This window comes from Strigops habroptila, chromosome 4 (assembly GCF_004027225.2).
Source record: "Strigops habroptila isolate Jane chromosome 4, bStrHab1.2.pri, whole genome shotgun sequence".
Classification (NCBI taxonomy): Eukaryota; Metazoa; Chordata; class Aves; order Psittaciformes; family Psittacidae; genus Strigops; species Strigops habroptila.
In genome coordinates, this window is record NC_046358.1 from 84,704,387 (window position 1) to 84,719,569 (window position 15,183).

Sequence of the window (15,183 nt, forward strand, 5' to 3'; positions counted from 1 at the left end):
AGATCTTATATCTACATACACATAATATGAAGACATACTTTCCACCATCATACATACTCTGTATATATACATATATGTGTGTGTGCAAACATATGTGCACACACACTCCCTTAGTTTTTTAAGTGTATTATATACATATATATATGTACACATAATATCTTGTATTGTATCATATCATAGAATTATAGAATCACAGAGTAGTTTGGGTTGGAAGGGACTTTAAAGCTCATCCAGTTCCAACCCCCTGCCATGGGCAGGGACACTTTCCATTAGACCAGATAGATCTATCGTATCATAATCGTAAATATATACATGTATTTCACCTCCAGGCGTATTGAACGCCCAGGGCACTGGGGGGATTTGCCAAGGCTCCAGCACAGGGAGCTGTTTGTACACCCTGTTTGTACCAGAGCCTCAGCAATTTGGAGTGCTGTAGCCAGGACAAACCGCCACCATGGATGGATAGGAACGCGGGGCTTTTGGGGCAAGATTTGGGCAGTTTTTCTCTGTGGAAACGTTTCTTTGCTTTTTCCTTAAAGCGGCAAATCTTCCCTTAAGGGTCTTTTTACTGTTCATTTAATGAAGGTTTGGGTCTGGAGGTTTTCATCTCTTTGTGGTTTTGCTTTTGCATCAATTATGTTCCTTTTAATCACCAAAAACAACTGCCAGCGGCCTGTTACCCCTTTGAGTCACACAGTAATAGCCTTTTTAACGTTATTGCCCTGTTCCCCTTGTGCTGACCCTGCCCCTTCACCCGCCATATGTTTAGTCTCCAAATGCTCACTTTTTGCATTTATCTTTCCTTTTTTTGTCCTTTTTTAACCAACCCTTCCCCGGATGCACCCCCCTGCATCCCCTTGGCTCTACCAGCAGCAGGGAAGTGGGAAGAACCACAAAATCCAGGAGCAACTGCAGAAAAGCCATGGCAGGGCTGGCATCGCAGGGATGGAGGATGCAGGATGCAGGCAGGGCCTCCCTGGGGTACCGCTATGTCCCATCACACGTCACCCCCCCTCTTTGGGGCCCTCCTGTCCCTTGGGCCATGAGGGATGCTGCGGTAACCCCATTTCGGCAGCTCGGCCGCTGGGTACCAGGACGCTGCCTCCATCCTGGTCGCTCACATTCATCGGAGCCAAATCCCCCGGGAGCAGCGGGGGGGGGGAGAAGGACGCTCCCATTATCCGGCTCCTGCCGTGTCGGAGGCAGCTGGACCAGCCGTGCATTAATAGATTACACAGAGGATCCGGCAGCGTCGGGAGCAGAGCGGGCAAGGCCGGGGCTGTGCCGAGCCGGCAGGGACGGACACGGCCCCCGCTGCCCACTGACACCTTCTCCAGCACAGGTAGGTGGAGGGTTCTGCCGCGGGATGCTGCTGGGATGGTTGGAGCAAGGGATGGGGATGCTGATCCCCATCTGATCCCCAGAAGAGCCCTGGGGAGGCCGGTGCAGGGGGATGCTGGGTTCCGGGCGCTCGCCCTCTTCCCGGGCATGGATGTTATTCCAAGGGATGCTCTGCGGAGGAGCTGAGCTGGGGCAGCCCGTGCGGATGCCAAGCTGCCAGTGCATGGCTGGATCTGAGCCGTGCTGCTGTGTGGAAGGATATAGTGTCCCCCCCCAAAACCCCAGCTCTTGCCTGACCCGGTAACGGGGGCTTCAGTCTGGCTTGGAATGCAGGATGAGCATTCCTGGGGCTCAGCCAACCTGGGTGCAAAGCTGTGTGTTGCCCTGTGCTTCTGCATGCTGGAAGGTCTGGGGTCATGGCAGGAGAAGGTCCCCTTGTGCCACTAATTCATGGGGTGACAGAGGGAGCCAAGTGCTTGCAGAAGGTGTCACGGTCACAGCTTTTGCCTCAGTTTCCCCATCATACCTGTCCCCACCGTTAGCCAGCACCAAGGGCCACTGTATGGGGGTGCTGGGGTGGTACGTAGTGATTTGTCTTGCTCCTCACATCAGAGATGACCATCCACATGAGCCGCTTCCAGGATAGTCTACCCAGCCATGTGAATGCTCAAAACCCCTCCTGGTCCTGCTTGGGGCTACGTCCACTCAGGAGCAGGACAGACAATGCCATCCCCAAATAACCCCCGGTTGTTATTTGCCACTCTCGACCCCAAGCAATACAACCATCCAAATTGTGGTCAAATTTGGCCAGGTGTGTGCACCCACAGCTACAAGAGGCCAGCGCTGGGCACCCATTCTGTGCCAGGCTGGCCTTGCACCCCACAGGTAAGTGCAGCATCACAAGAAGAACCCCAAAACCTCCTGTAGCCATGGGCTGTTCTGCCATGGGGATAGAAACCTGCCCTGGAGCATGGTGGCACACTGTGACCAACTTGGGGACCTCCTCTTTATGAGGTACAGAGCTGGAGGGGGGTCAGGGCAGGATACGGCCATGGGATGCGGCACCAACATCCTCCTCTGCAGCCCCACAGAGCTCCCGGGTGCCGCTATGGATGAGTGGGACCTTCCGCAGTGGAAGAAGGAGGTGGAGAGCCTCAAGTACCAGCTGGCCTACAAGCGGGAGATGTCCTCCAAGACAATACCCGAGTGAGTGGTGCCCCCGTCCCTCCCATCCCTGTATCCCTGTGAGGAGTCCGGTTCTTCTCCATCCTGACACCAACATCCCCCTTCAAGTCACTGGGGGGGCCCAAAATGAGGCAGAATCAGAGATTTTCCTCTTTATGGCTCTTCAAGCCCCCCTCCCAGGCCCAGCAACAGAAACCCACCAGCCCCAGTGCTGATGCCCACAAAGCTCCTTTCCACTGAGTCCTTCCCATCCCAGCTCCTTTCCAGCTGCCCAAATTCCATGGTGCTCGGACATGGCAGCAGCCATAGAGACCCCATGACACCCCAGGTCCCCCCCAAAACCCCTCCCTGGCCTCCAGGCTCATCCACACAAGTGTTCAGACCCCCCTTGCAGAGCTCAACACACTTAGAGCTGCAAAACAAAGTCATGGACAAGTGTTTCCCATCCCTCGTTTGTACCTCACTGCTCCTCAGGTGAAGGTACTTGGGACATCCCACCAGTTAACCCAGCCCATGGCCCCATCGTTCACTTAGAAAGGGGCCTAGAAAAAGAGCAACTTCAGCAAATAAGTTTTAAACCATCATAAATAAGCTTTAAAACACAACATAAATGAGCTTTAAAAGCACAACAGAAAGACCATCCCCATTCCAGCAGCCCAGGGACAGCCACAGATGTAGGGGATAAAAGGCTTCAATTAAGCTCATTTCTCTCCCCATCTCTCCCTCATCCATATAAAAACCTGGGTGCAGAGGGGGCTTATGTGCTGGTAGAGGCTGCACCAGAGCTGGGTGCTCTCCAGTGAGTATTTCAAGGCTAACCCACTGTTAACAGGCTCCATGTCCACCATTTGCTTCCCTCTCTGCAGGTTCGTGAAGTGGATTGAGGACGGCATTCCCGAAGACCCCTTCTTGAACCCGGAGCTGATGAAAAACAACCCCTGGGTGGAGAAGGGCAAATGCAGCATCCTCTGAGGGACCCTCCCCTGAACCCCCCGTTATCCCCTCGCTGAATGTACTTTTATATTAGCTAGCTTCCTAATATGACAACCTGAACCAAAACCCAACCCTCAGTTTTGTCTTCTTATTTTTAGTAGTAGAAGCGTTGCTATTTTATACAGGGGGGGACAGGGACAGCACAAGGGGGTGGGCAGAGTGGTGGGGCAGAGCAGTAGAGGTATCTCCAGGCTTAGGCTGCAGTTCCAGCCCTTAGATCTCCCCTCTGTCCCTGCTGCTGTTTTTCAGCTTGGAAAGGAAGAGAACTTCTTTTATAAAGCATATTCAGGGATTTTAAATACTCTTTTGTACATTGCAGGGTCTCCTTTTTGCAGCCAACCAGGCAAAACACAGCAACGAAGGGTTTATAAATGAAATAAACAGAACAAGACTCCATGGTTAGTTTTTTTATATATATTTTATTTCTTTTTTTAACCAAGTGGGTATTAAAAAAATAACTACAAAATAACCACACATGCCCCAGAAAAGAAGCCAAAAACCATCGTTTCCCTTCAGTTCTATTGATGTAAGTTCATGGGTTTCATCGTTGCTCCCCTAGAGCAGGTCCCTGATGTAGATGTTCCTCCTGACGGCGTTGGAAACCCCTTCGTTAAACCGGAACCAGACGTCGCTCTTCCCCACGGCCTTTCCCATCTGGTTCTCAATAGATTCCTCCTTGGAGGGCTGAGGGGCTGCAGGGAAAGATCCATGTCAGAAACTTGCAGAAAGTCCTCTGATGCTCCCATGTTATAGACTTATAGAATCCCAGACTGGTTTGTGTTGGAAGGGATCTTAAAGCTCCTCCAGTTCCAACCCCTGCCACGGGCAGGGACACCTTCCACTAGAGCAGGTTGCTCCAAGCCCCTGTGTCCAACCTGGCCTTGAACACTGCCACGGATGGGGCAGCCACAGCTTCTCTGGGCACCCTGTGCCAGCGCCTCAGCACCCTCACAGGGAAGAGCTGCTGCCTCAGAGCTCATCTCAATTTCCCCTCTGGCAGGTTAAAGCCATTCCCCTTCTCCTGACCCTACAGGCCCTTGTCCAAAGCCTCTCTCCAGGTTTCCTGTGGCCCGTTTAGGCACTGGAGCTGCTCTAAGGGATCCTACAAACACTTGCAGCACCCACAACCCCGCTTCCAGCTGACCATACACTGCCACAACCCCACAGGCACCCCCCTGCATCCTGTGTCAGGGTCTGTTCACTCAATATTCCCTTTCCACCCCACGAATGTCCCCTGGGCACAGTCCTTGGGGACACAGCCCCTGGATGGAGTCCTGGCACTGGGAATGCAGCATCCACAACCACCCCATCCCTCTGCCGCCTACCTGGGGCTGTGGCTTTCTGCTGCCGCCGAAGTGGCCGCCCGAAGAAGTCTTTCTCAGGCTGCCAAAAGCAAAAGGCAGAAGGTGAGTGTGGCTCTGTCAGTGCCTGCATTTACAGATCACATTCAGAGACAGCCAAAACCAAGTGGAGTTTCCCTCTGTGCAAGGCTGGATGCTGGTGAGACCATCACCCCACCCTCAGGGCTGCTCCAGCTCCTTCCCCCTTCAAGCACCCGGTGCTGGAGGAAGCCACGGAGCAGGAGCTGAATGCAAATCCACAGCGAAATGCAAACAGCATTCAAACTCGGGTGGGAAACACACACTTTAGGGTTCATTGTGCTCAAGTTGGGGTTTACAGACAGCCAAGGTCCTGATGCTGAGCCTGTGGAGAGGGGGAGTAACAGGGGACCACTGCTTGCTCCCCCTGGACACTATCAGGATGCCTGGGCTGGGATGCATGGCTCACTTACAGAGGATTATTTCCCCTGCATTCATACCCCACACCTTATGAGCAGCTCTTCCCCCAGTCCCATAGCTTCCCCAGAGCCAAAATTCAGCTATTTTAGCCCAAAATATCCACATCTCCTTCCACGAAAGCTTCCACGAAGCTTCCATGAAAGCTTCACAAGGCACATCCACAATTGTCACCCAGCTCCAACTCATCCCGGTGCTGTAACCCCAGCGATGATGCAGTTATGGGATGTGCAGTGTTGAGCTCTTCTATTAAAAGAAACTGTACTAAATAAATACAAATACCAACAGAAATAGGGAGTCTGCAGCAGCCCAGGAACGTGCTGGGAGGGAATGAGGTTGGAATTGCAGGCCCCTCACCTTGTCCTCCACGGTTGCCCGCTGGACAATGTGCTCCAGGCGCTGCTGGTGGTTGGGGGTCACCGTGTCCGTGTTCTCTCCCGCCTTGCCAAGGCTCTTCCCGGGCTCCTTCAGGGAGAAGAGTCGTGAGTGAGGGTCCTTTTGGGTATGACATTGCCCTGTCACCCACCCCACACACCCCCTCTACTTGCTGCCGGGTTTATTGCAATATCCAAGTGACCTGCAAGGATTTTTCCATCACTTTCTGTCTCACAGCAGCACAGGGGATTAGCCCTGGCAGCGCTCTGGGTATGTGTGTGTGTTTGCAGTCCCTTTGCCTGGGACTTCACATGTAAACAAGGAGCCTTCAGAGATGCTTTTGCAGCATCTCTTTGCCCCACACATCCCCTGAGAAAGCCTTTCTGCTGCAAGAAGAGGCTCTCAGGGATTAATTATCCCTGTGGCAGCAGGGAAGGGCAGGCACCAGCCTCACCCGAGCTGTTTCTCAGCCTTTTCCACCCGTTTCCACCTTCTCCTGCCTCCTGCCTGCTGCTCCATGGAGGGTTTTGGCAGTGGGCAGAGTAACTCTGCTCCTCCTGGAGGCTTTGGGGCTTTTGGGAGGATCAAACTGAAGCAGAAGGGAATGTGCAGGCAGGAGGGAGCAGGTCAGCTCCCCCACAAACACGTAAAATCACAGCCAGCCAAAGTAAAATCCCCATCTCCTCACAGCCCAGTTCAAAGCTTTAACACACAGTGAGCGTTTCCTTCCAGAATTCCCGTAAAGAGATGAGCCCTTCGGGATCATCACCCAGCACAGATGTGCTGCCCTGAAGGCAGATGTGCAGGATGGCTGCGACTGGGGGACTTTAATCCCGGATTTCCATTTGCAGAGCAAAAGCCACTGGCTTTGCAAAGACCACATCCCCTCAGCAGCTCTAAGGACTTTATCCCTGTCAATGGCACCACAATCCCTCCCTACCTCGCCCAGGTTCCACGCTTGCAGCAGAGCCTCTGTCCTCCTCATCTTCTCCAGCTCAATCTCCCTGGCGATGAGCTGCTTGGCCTGGTAGCTGAGCTGCCTGCGAGCCGGCAGGTCCGGGAACCGGCACACGTCCTCCACATTCCTGAATCATGGAGATAAACCACATCAATACTGAAGATAACAAAGCTTTATGCAAACTGCAGCCTGATACAGGCACAGGGAGACCTGTCACCTTCCCAGCCGTGCCCCCACCAGTACGATCCTGGCCATGGTGCCTCAGTTTCCCCATCCCTGCCCTCTCCGAGTACAAGTGCAGCACTAGATGATGCCCAGTGAGTGGTGCTGGCTGTGTGGAGCTGGGATGCTGCAGGGCACCTCGGCTGAATTCAGGAGGGATTACATGCTTTTTAATCTTGGTTTTAATGCAAGAAGAGGAAATTGCAGGCGGGTCTGTGCTGAACAGATTGCTCTGAAAACCACACAGTCACATCACAGCTGGGGCATGAGCAGCACCACAACCCTTCACATGAACCCCGAGGTGCCTGCAGGGAGCTGCTTAATTGAGATACAGCCATGAACAGTAATTTGGGCTCATCAGAGCAGTTTTATTCTTAACCACTTGGTGCTCCAGCTCTGGAGTTAGGCCTGCTTCAGCACAGCAAAAGCCCAGCACCAAGCAGCCAGCTGGGCCGGTTCCTCTGCCAGCTATAAATACTTCACATGTTATTCACATCCAGTAATATTCCCCTTAAAATAAAGAGAGCAAAGTCCTGTGTTAGACAGATCTGCAGCCATTTAGAAATTAGCTGTCAAAACTGATTTAGAAAGTTCTAAAGAGGAAACACAGGTTTTGCTGTCAAGAACAGCTTGAGAGATGCTGGGATGCCACTCGCAGGTACCACCAGGATGTGACACCCCCGTGGTCCCCATCATTGCTGTGCACAGCCAGGAAACGGGCTCAGAATTCACAATAAAAGCAAAGCAAAGCAAAGCAAAGCAAAGCAAAGCAAAGCAAAGCAACCTGCCTGCTTGTGCCACATGGCTCCCACCATCCCACAGGTTCCCCATGGCCACAGCCTGGAGCGGGGAGGGCAGGGGAGGATGGTTCATACAGTTCATACAGCCCCTGCAGGCTTTTCCACAGGGAACAAAATAAATAATAAGGAGCTTCCCTGTAATCAGACACAGCTGCTTGGTTTAACAGAGGCTAATTTTTGTAATTAACTTTGCACCAGGAAGACATCAGCATTGCTCCTGCCTCTGGTGGGGTCTGTGTGACTTCACCCAAGCCTCGGAGCATTTATGGCTCTGTATGTACTTCAAGCACAGGGAGGCTCAAGGCTGGCACTGTTAATGCACTAATTAACTGTAGCTGCAGTGATCTGTGCGCAGCGTGCCTGGGTTGACCTGCTCTCCCCTGATGCCACAAGCCCCCAGCAGCATCATTCCCTCTTCTCCCAGCTCCGGCAGAGCCAAAGGCAGCCGCTTCCTTTCCTTTAATCCCATTAGAACAAACCCAGCTCCAGCTTCAACCCAAGGGGGTTATTTCTGATCTCTATCCTTTCTCCCCACCCTCAGGACTTACGGGTCGAGCTTGTAGACGTACTGGCCCTCGGGCAGGCGCTCCTGGTGGTAGGTGAGGTTGTAGGCCAGCATGGTGCTGATGAGGTCTGCCAGCTGCTGCTTCTCCTTCAGGCTGTAGAGCTGGGTGTTCACCTGGGGAGAGCATCACTAATCCATATTGACTTCTAAACATACAAGTAACCCACAGCACGGAGGTTGTCTCTGTATGAAAAAGGACAGTGAATACCCACGAGGTTCAGACCAAGTTTAGTTTCCTATCAGAGACACTTCACAGAGCAGGAATAGACCCCTCTGATGGGCCCAAAGGGTAAATGCACCCAATGTAACCACACGTGCAGCTGAACAAGGAGGACCTTAAAGCTCATTCAGCTCCAACCCCCTGCCACGGGCAGGGACACCTTCCACTAGACCAGGTTGCTCCAAGCCCCGTCCAACCTGGCCTTGAATATTGTCAGGGATGGGGCATTCACCACTTCTTTAGGCAGCCTGTTCCAGTGCCCAGGGAAGGGACACATCACCCAGGCAGGGCTCCTGCCGCCACAGTGAAAGGGGACTCATTGGGCACTCACCGGTCGGAGCTTTGGGGCAATGATGTCCAGCAGCAGACAAAGCACCTCCAAGACAAGAGACTGATGCCCCGCACGGCTGCGGGCACTGGGAGTTATCCCTGACACCATGGACATGACGAGGTTCTGCATGTGGTTCAGCTTGGCCAGGGCCTGGGTGCAGAGAGCAGGGATGGCTCAGCCAAGGCTGCCACAGCAGATGTCCCCATGGGTGCCAGAGCTGGAGCCACGCTGCCACCATGGCCCCCCCGGTACCCACCTCGTGCTGGCTGCTGGGGTAAGCGAGCCGAGGGATGCTGGTGGCTGCGAAGAGGAGGTGGAAAGCCACGGGCAGGAAGGGCAGGTACCGCATCAGCTGGAAGCTCTGCCCATGCAGCACAGCCTGGCTTAGCAGGTCCGAGAAGCCCAACCACTCCAGGGCCAAGCACACCGAGCTGAAACTGGAGTCCCGCACCTTCATGTTCAGGAAGTTCTCGTACAGACCCTGGAAGGGGATGCAGGAGTAGAGATGGATCAAGGCCAGATGGACGGTCTCATCAGAGCATCATCCCATCAGAGCTCCAGCACAACACAGCAAAGGAAGGGCCCAGCTCTCCCACTTGGCTGCTTTACCTGGGCGAGCTTCTCCTGCTCCCCTGAGGAGATGGCGAGGTGCAGGATGTGGTGGAAGCGGTGGGAGGATGCACTGAAGGCAGCCTTCCCCCCGAGGTGCGACAGGTCCTCATCACCCACCAGGAGCTGGGCTGGCAAAGTGGGGTCCATTCCTATCCTGTGCCTGGGGGAGCCCAAAAGGAAGAGCTCAGGGTGCCCTGGGGCTGAATGGAGCAGCAAGGAATATTTGACCCTTGCAAACTGAACATGAATAGCCATGCCAAATTGTTGGGCACTAAACAGAGTGGCCAAGGAGCATCTGGACACACAAATCTGCTGCAGCGCAGAGCAGCTCTCCAGGACATTCCAGCTTTCTCCACCACAAGTCTTGCAAGCACATCAGGGAATACCATGAAGCAGTGTGCTCTAAGCAGACAGCAGACCTAGTAAATCCCACTTTTACCTTTGGACCTTTGGAAGCTGAAAGATATCTTGCCAGATAGAGAACAGCCCTTTGTTTTGGTCCTTCAAGCCGATCCTCATCGTCTGCACCATCTGCACGCTCAGCTCCTTCTGGCCTCGGCTGTGCAGGAACTGCAACACAAGCAAGAGGTTGGAGGGGAAGGATACAGCAGGGATGAAGGGGGAATGCCCACAACAGCAAGCTGGTGCTGGAGAAAGCTGCACGCAGCAGCACCTCACTCCTCCCCCATTTATAGAGGAATCAAGGTTAAAAGCAACACAAGGAACAGGCTGAACATTACAGGGACCTGCCTGGGTCCCCTCCATCCCCATCTGAGCTCAGATGGAGTCAAGATCCACAGGAACCCGTGTCCTGCTGGTACCTGCAGGGTGTTTATGCAGGAGCGGATGTCATTCTCCGTCTTCTCGCACAGCGCCAGCAGCGCGCCCGTGTCCGCCCGCATGCCCTGCCGCAGGGCGATCTGCAGGAGAAGGGGTCAGAGGGGGGGACCTGACAACTGGGGGGGCCAGAGGAGCCCTTGGCCATGTCCCACCTCGCAGAGCCGCTGGGCCAGCCGGGATGGTGCTGTCCGAGGGAAGATGAGCAGGAATGACTGCTGCCGCAGCGGCCGTAGCGCAGGGACGTACCTGCAAAGGGAAGCAGAGGGGTCTGTGAGCGACCCCAGCACAGGGAGAAACCACAGAATCACAGAACAGTTTGGGTTGGAAGGGACCATCTAAGCTCATCTAGTCCAAACCCCTTGCAATGAGCAGGGACATCTTCAACTAGATCAGATTGCCCAGAACCACATCCAGCCTGGTCTGGAATGTCTCCAGGGATGCTCTGCTCAAAGAGAGATGGGTTATTTATGCACACCACTGCACGCTTGGACATGCACAACTATACACTCTCACCTAGCTACAAGTCACGCCAGCAGATAGAAAACCTGGGGGCTTTCAGGTAAATTGAGCGTGGTGTAGCTTTACTTTTCATAAGGTACATCTAATCATGGGTATGACACCAAATAACTCAGCACAGGAAGGATTTAGCTGGAGACAAGAGCAGCTGCCTCCTCCTCACTTGGGGTCTCAGCTCCCCATCCCTCCCCAGACACAGAGGAGACACTAACTGGTCGTTGCAGATGCAGATGATGGGCCTGAGCAGCAGTCCGCCCTCCCGCTGCCTCCGCCGGCCCATGCCGGCTGCTGCCTCACCCTCCACATCCTTACGGTGGATGATGTTCAGCAGCACACTGATAGATGCCTTTTTGGAAGTAAAAAAATCAAGGAGAGAAGGAATCAATTCATGCTGGTCAGAGGCAAGGAACAGCTCTTAAAACACAACAGGGGATGAGCTTAATAATTGAGTGGTTAATGCAGAAGGTGACCAGTTCCTTACCGCAGGTGCACCATCTATCTCATCGATGATCAGGCAGTTTGGCTTCTCGTTGGTGCCGAGCACAGACTTCATCTGGGTGGCAGCTTCGATGCGGGTTTTGAACACCTCGGGGCTGCGGTCGTCACTGCAAGACAAGGCAGTGCCAGGCTGCTGTGGATGGCATCACCTCCAGCATGGAATCACCTCTGGCATGGCACCACCTCCCTCACAGCATCACCTCCAGCACAGCATCACCCCCAGCACAGCATCACCTCCAGCACGGCATCACCCCCAGCACAGCATCACCCCCAGCACAGCATCACCCCCAGCACAGCATCACCTCCAGCACAGCATCGCCCCCAGCACAGCATCGCCTCCAGCACGGCATCACCCCCAGCACGGCATCACCCCCAGCACGGCATCACCCCCAGCACGGCATCACCTCCAGCACGGCATCACCCCCAGCACAGCATCACCTCCAGCACGGCATCGCCCCCAGCACAGCATCACCTCCAGCACAGCATCACCTCCACCAGAGCCAGCACAGACTCACCTGGCATTCATCTCAACAACGTTGTACCCTGCGTGCTTCGCGATAACGTGTGCCAGAGTGGTCTTTCCCAAACCGGGGGGGCCACAGAGCAGGGCTACCTGGGGCAAAGAGGTAACGTCAGCCCAGTGGGCAGCGAGGCAGGGCTTCCTCCAGCTCCAACACGGCTGCCAGGCAAGCGGATGAGGCTCTGCAGCCTCCAAACCGGTTTTGGAAGCTGCTGCATGGGTTTGTAGACACACAGGGAGAAGTTCATGGAGGAAGGAGACTATAACAACAACTCAGAGGTGACAGAGTTCATCCTGGCAGCATGTCTCATGCAGGTGTTTACTTTTGCAGGACGAAAGACAAAAGGCTGAACAAAATCCCTCCCAGAAACACGTTCCTAAATATGTGAAGCAATGCTGTTCCTATCTATGTTTGTTTCCCCCTTTTTATATCCTCTCACTGGACAAGTTGAAGCTGGTAAGCTGGCCTGGGTATGTTCCCTCTGCTTCCTTTAGCATTCAAGCACCATTGCTCTTTTTTGGATGCAGAAACTCAAGCTCAAAGGCACATCAAATCTGCCCCTAACAAATAAAGTCAAGACCAACCTCTGCTAAGAAAGGTCTTTCCTCAACTGGCCCATTTGATTTGGCTGGAGGAAGTCTGTTCCCCTCCGTTTGTTATCACAGTAGTCATGTCAAAATAGATTAGAAAACCCCATATTCTCTAAGAATAATCAGGGAATCCCATTTCTCCTAGATCTGTACTGGAAGAGAAGAGAAAGGGAAGACCCTGCTCCTCACCTGGGTGGCAGGATGAAGGGGATAGGAAAGGAGACCCATGGCAGCGGCATCCCAACCTGCTCACCTTGTATTTGGGTCTCTTGTGCTGGTCCAGCTCAGCCTCCAGAATCTCCTCTGTGAGTTGGACCTTGGTTTTCCACTTATTCTGCTGCTCCTTGGGTTGGATGAACGGAGGATGAGCTTCAGTGCCGGCCTTGGCCTTCTTCACAGCCTTCTCCTTCCCGAACACCACCGTGTCCCACAGCTTGAGCCACTTCAGAAGGCAGCGGTTTGTGTACTGCGTGTTGGGAAAGAAAGCAGCAAAGCCCATCAAACCTCAGAAGGATCTGCACTAGGACAGAGGAAGGCTGCTCCTTCATGGCTTAAAAACCAGCAGGGCCTGCAGAGGAAGGAGCCAAGCCCAGAGCGTGTCTGCCCAGACGGACCTCGAGCACATGGAACATCATGGAACATCACCCCCCACCATGGGAGAAGCTCCTCAGGTTTCCACCTGGCACCTCCCTAAGACAGCATGGGAATGCAGCTTCCCTTCCTGCCTTGGCCACCACAGAATCACAGAATCCCAAACTGGCTTGGGTTGGAAGGGGCCTTACAGCTCATCCAGTTCCAACCCCCTGCCACGGGCAGGGACACCTTCCACTAGAGCAGGTTGCTCCAAGCCCCTGTGTCCAACCTGGCCTTGAACACTGCCAGGGATGGGGCAGCCACAACATCCACCATCACAAAAGGCAACCAAGGCCAAGTCACATCAGCCCCATCCCTGCTGTCCCTCGTCTGTCTCAGTTCAACCCAGAACTTCTCAGCCTTTTCCATAATCTCCAACTCCCCACAAAACATCTACTATTCCCCCCCAAAAAATCAAACCATTAAGAAAGAGTTATGGAGGTGGTACCCCCCCCCCCGAACCCCAGGCCCCACTTCTAGCACCTCACATCATCACTGAGCAGCTCCATGTAGCGCCGAGGAGTGAACTTGTCCACCCAGAGGCAATGCAGCGCCGAGTCCTCCTCATCTGCCGGCTCCGCTTCCACAGCAGGCTCCGGGCTCTCGGTGCTGGTCTCTCTCTCGAGGCAACTGCAAGAAAGCATTAACTTGTCCCAAATCAGCCACAGAGTCAGGGCAGGGCTGGGAATTCCACTCTGACTTCCCAAGCTGGGGATGTTGAGGGAAAGAGGCTCCTCTGCTCACAGGTACCCAAAACCTGGACACCACCAGAGCACCTGACAGCGCAGCAGGTATAGGAGTGGGATTTCATCCCAACATCTCACCTGTTTATTATCTCCGTGAGCTGCTGTGATGCCTCCAGAACACGCCTTCGACGCTTGGGCACAAAGAGGGGGAGAAAGGAGTCAGAGACACCCCACCAAGCCATGGCTGTGGGGAGCAGGGATTCGGGAGCTGGTGCTGTGGCTATCCATGGGAAGGCAGGAAGGTGGGTATAAGATGGGATACCTCTTCATTCACTTGTTCCTTCAGGTAGGAGAAAGGCACCCCCAGCAAGTGGAGCGGCCTGCGTGTATTCCAGCCCAGGGAATCGGGGAGCTGTGAGGACCAGAGGACACACACTGCTGTTCATACCAATGCTCAGCACAAACACTTCTCCCTTCATCAAAGATCCCGTCCTGAACTGGATAGAGATAACAAGAAGGAAGCACAGCCTTCAGTTCCCTTCTCACCTCCACCCCTGTCCTGGAGGAATCATCCCTCAGGACCATGAAGACCCTGGTGCCCTCGGTGGACGTCACATTGATGTAGTCCTCCAGGATGGGCGGCCGCTTGAGGACCCGCTTCTTCTTGGAGGGCGGTGTGTTCTGCAGTGGGGCCATGCCACTGATCTCCAGGTGATCCGAGCTGGAAAACACCCTTTTCCTTTAGCAGGGGCAAGGGAAGGGACCCTTGAACCCCACCTTTGTAATTGGGGCTCCTCACCCCTGCCAAAAGCAGGGTTCAACGTGGCCAACCTGACAGCCTGAGGAGCAGGTTCCTCTGGGCCAGCATCCCAGGGGACATCCGGAGCCAACTCCTCATCCACACCAAAGTTGAGCTTCTTAACAGCTTCCAGGCGCTGCCGCTTGGACTTCGGGGCTGTGGGAGACACCGGGGCATGAGGAAAAGGAGAAGCAGCCTTGACTCTGCCGCTCCTCCAGCAGCAGCATCCCTGCACCGCCCGGAGAGGGATCGGCAGCACCAGGGGTCAAACCTACTGCGGGCTGCGGGCGGGGAGCCGGGGGAGCCCCGATCCCTCTTCCTGGAGTTGCTGCCGCCTTCGGGGTCCCGGGGGGGTTCAGGCTCCTCCGGTGGCTGCCTCCTGGCTCGGAACTGGGAGATTCTGCATCCAGCGAGGGGGGACGGGTCATCTGCAAGAGGCGTAACACGGCGCTGCCGCTCACCGGAGGGGACCCGCGGCGGGACGCCGGGTCCTGCCCGCCCGTTCCCTCCCTCCCTCCCTCCCTCCGCCGCCGGCCCCGGTCCCGGCCGCCCGCACCTCCGAGCTCGGCCATTGCCTCCAGCTCGTCCGCGAACCGCTCATAGAACCCCGCATCGGGGTCCTCCTCGGGGTCCTCCATGGGACCCGCTCCCGCCCGCACCGCGCTTCCGGCCGCCGCGGAGCCGCCGCTGATTGGACGCGAT

At 54.8% G+C, this 15,183-nt stretch overlaps 2 protein-coding genes across 3 annotated transcripts; one reads left to right on the top strand and one right to left on the bottom strand.

Annotated features, from left to right (window-relative positions):
* The first annotated feature begins 897 nt into the window (after positions 1-897).
* GNG13 (G protein subunit gamma 13) lies at positions 898-3,921 on the top strand. The gene is made up of 3 exons (XM_030485299.2): positions 898-1,342; positions 2,425-2,547; positions 3,393-3,921. Exons 2-3 carry the CDS (start codon positions 2,450-2,452, stop codon positions 3,496-3,498), a joined length of 204 nt encoding a protein of 67 aa, XP_030341159.1. The 5' UTR covers positions 898-1,342; positions 2,425-2,449; the 3' UTR covers positions 3,499-3,921.
* On the bottom strand, positions 3,919-15,152 carry CHTF18 (chromosome transmission fidelity factor 18). 2 transcript variants are annotated; one of them, XM_030485297.1, is made up of 22 exons: positions 15,038-15,152; positions 14,757-14,909; positions 14,514-14,637; positions 14,229-14,403; positions 14,005-14,094; positions 13,821-13,873; positions 13,485-13,626; positions 12,617-12,829; positions 11,768-11,865; positions 11,236-11,359; positions 10,967-11,100; positions 10,391-10,484; positions 10,220-10,318; positions 9,838-9,968; positions 9,396-9,558; positions 9,043-9,267; positions 8,787-8,936; positions 8,219-8,349; positions 6,631-6,775; positions 5,673-5,780; positions 4,845-4,902; positions 3,919-4,211 (listed from the first exon to the last, which is right to left on the bottom strand). In XM_030485297.1, exons 1-22 carry the CDS (start codon positions 15,117-15,119, stop codon positions 4,075-4,077), a joined length of 2,829 nt encoding a protein of 942 aa, XP_030341157.1. In that variant the 5' UTR covers positions 15,120-15,152; the 3' UTR covers positions 3,919-4,074. The 2 variants fall into 2 exon arrangements, with proteins under 2 accessions (XP_030341157.1, XP_030341158.1); XM_030485298.1 differs by lacking the exons at positions 3,919-4,211; positions 4,845-4,902 and adding an exon at positions 4,916-5,561.
* Between the last annotated feature and the right edge of the window lie 31 nt (positions 15,153-15,183).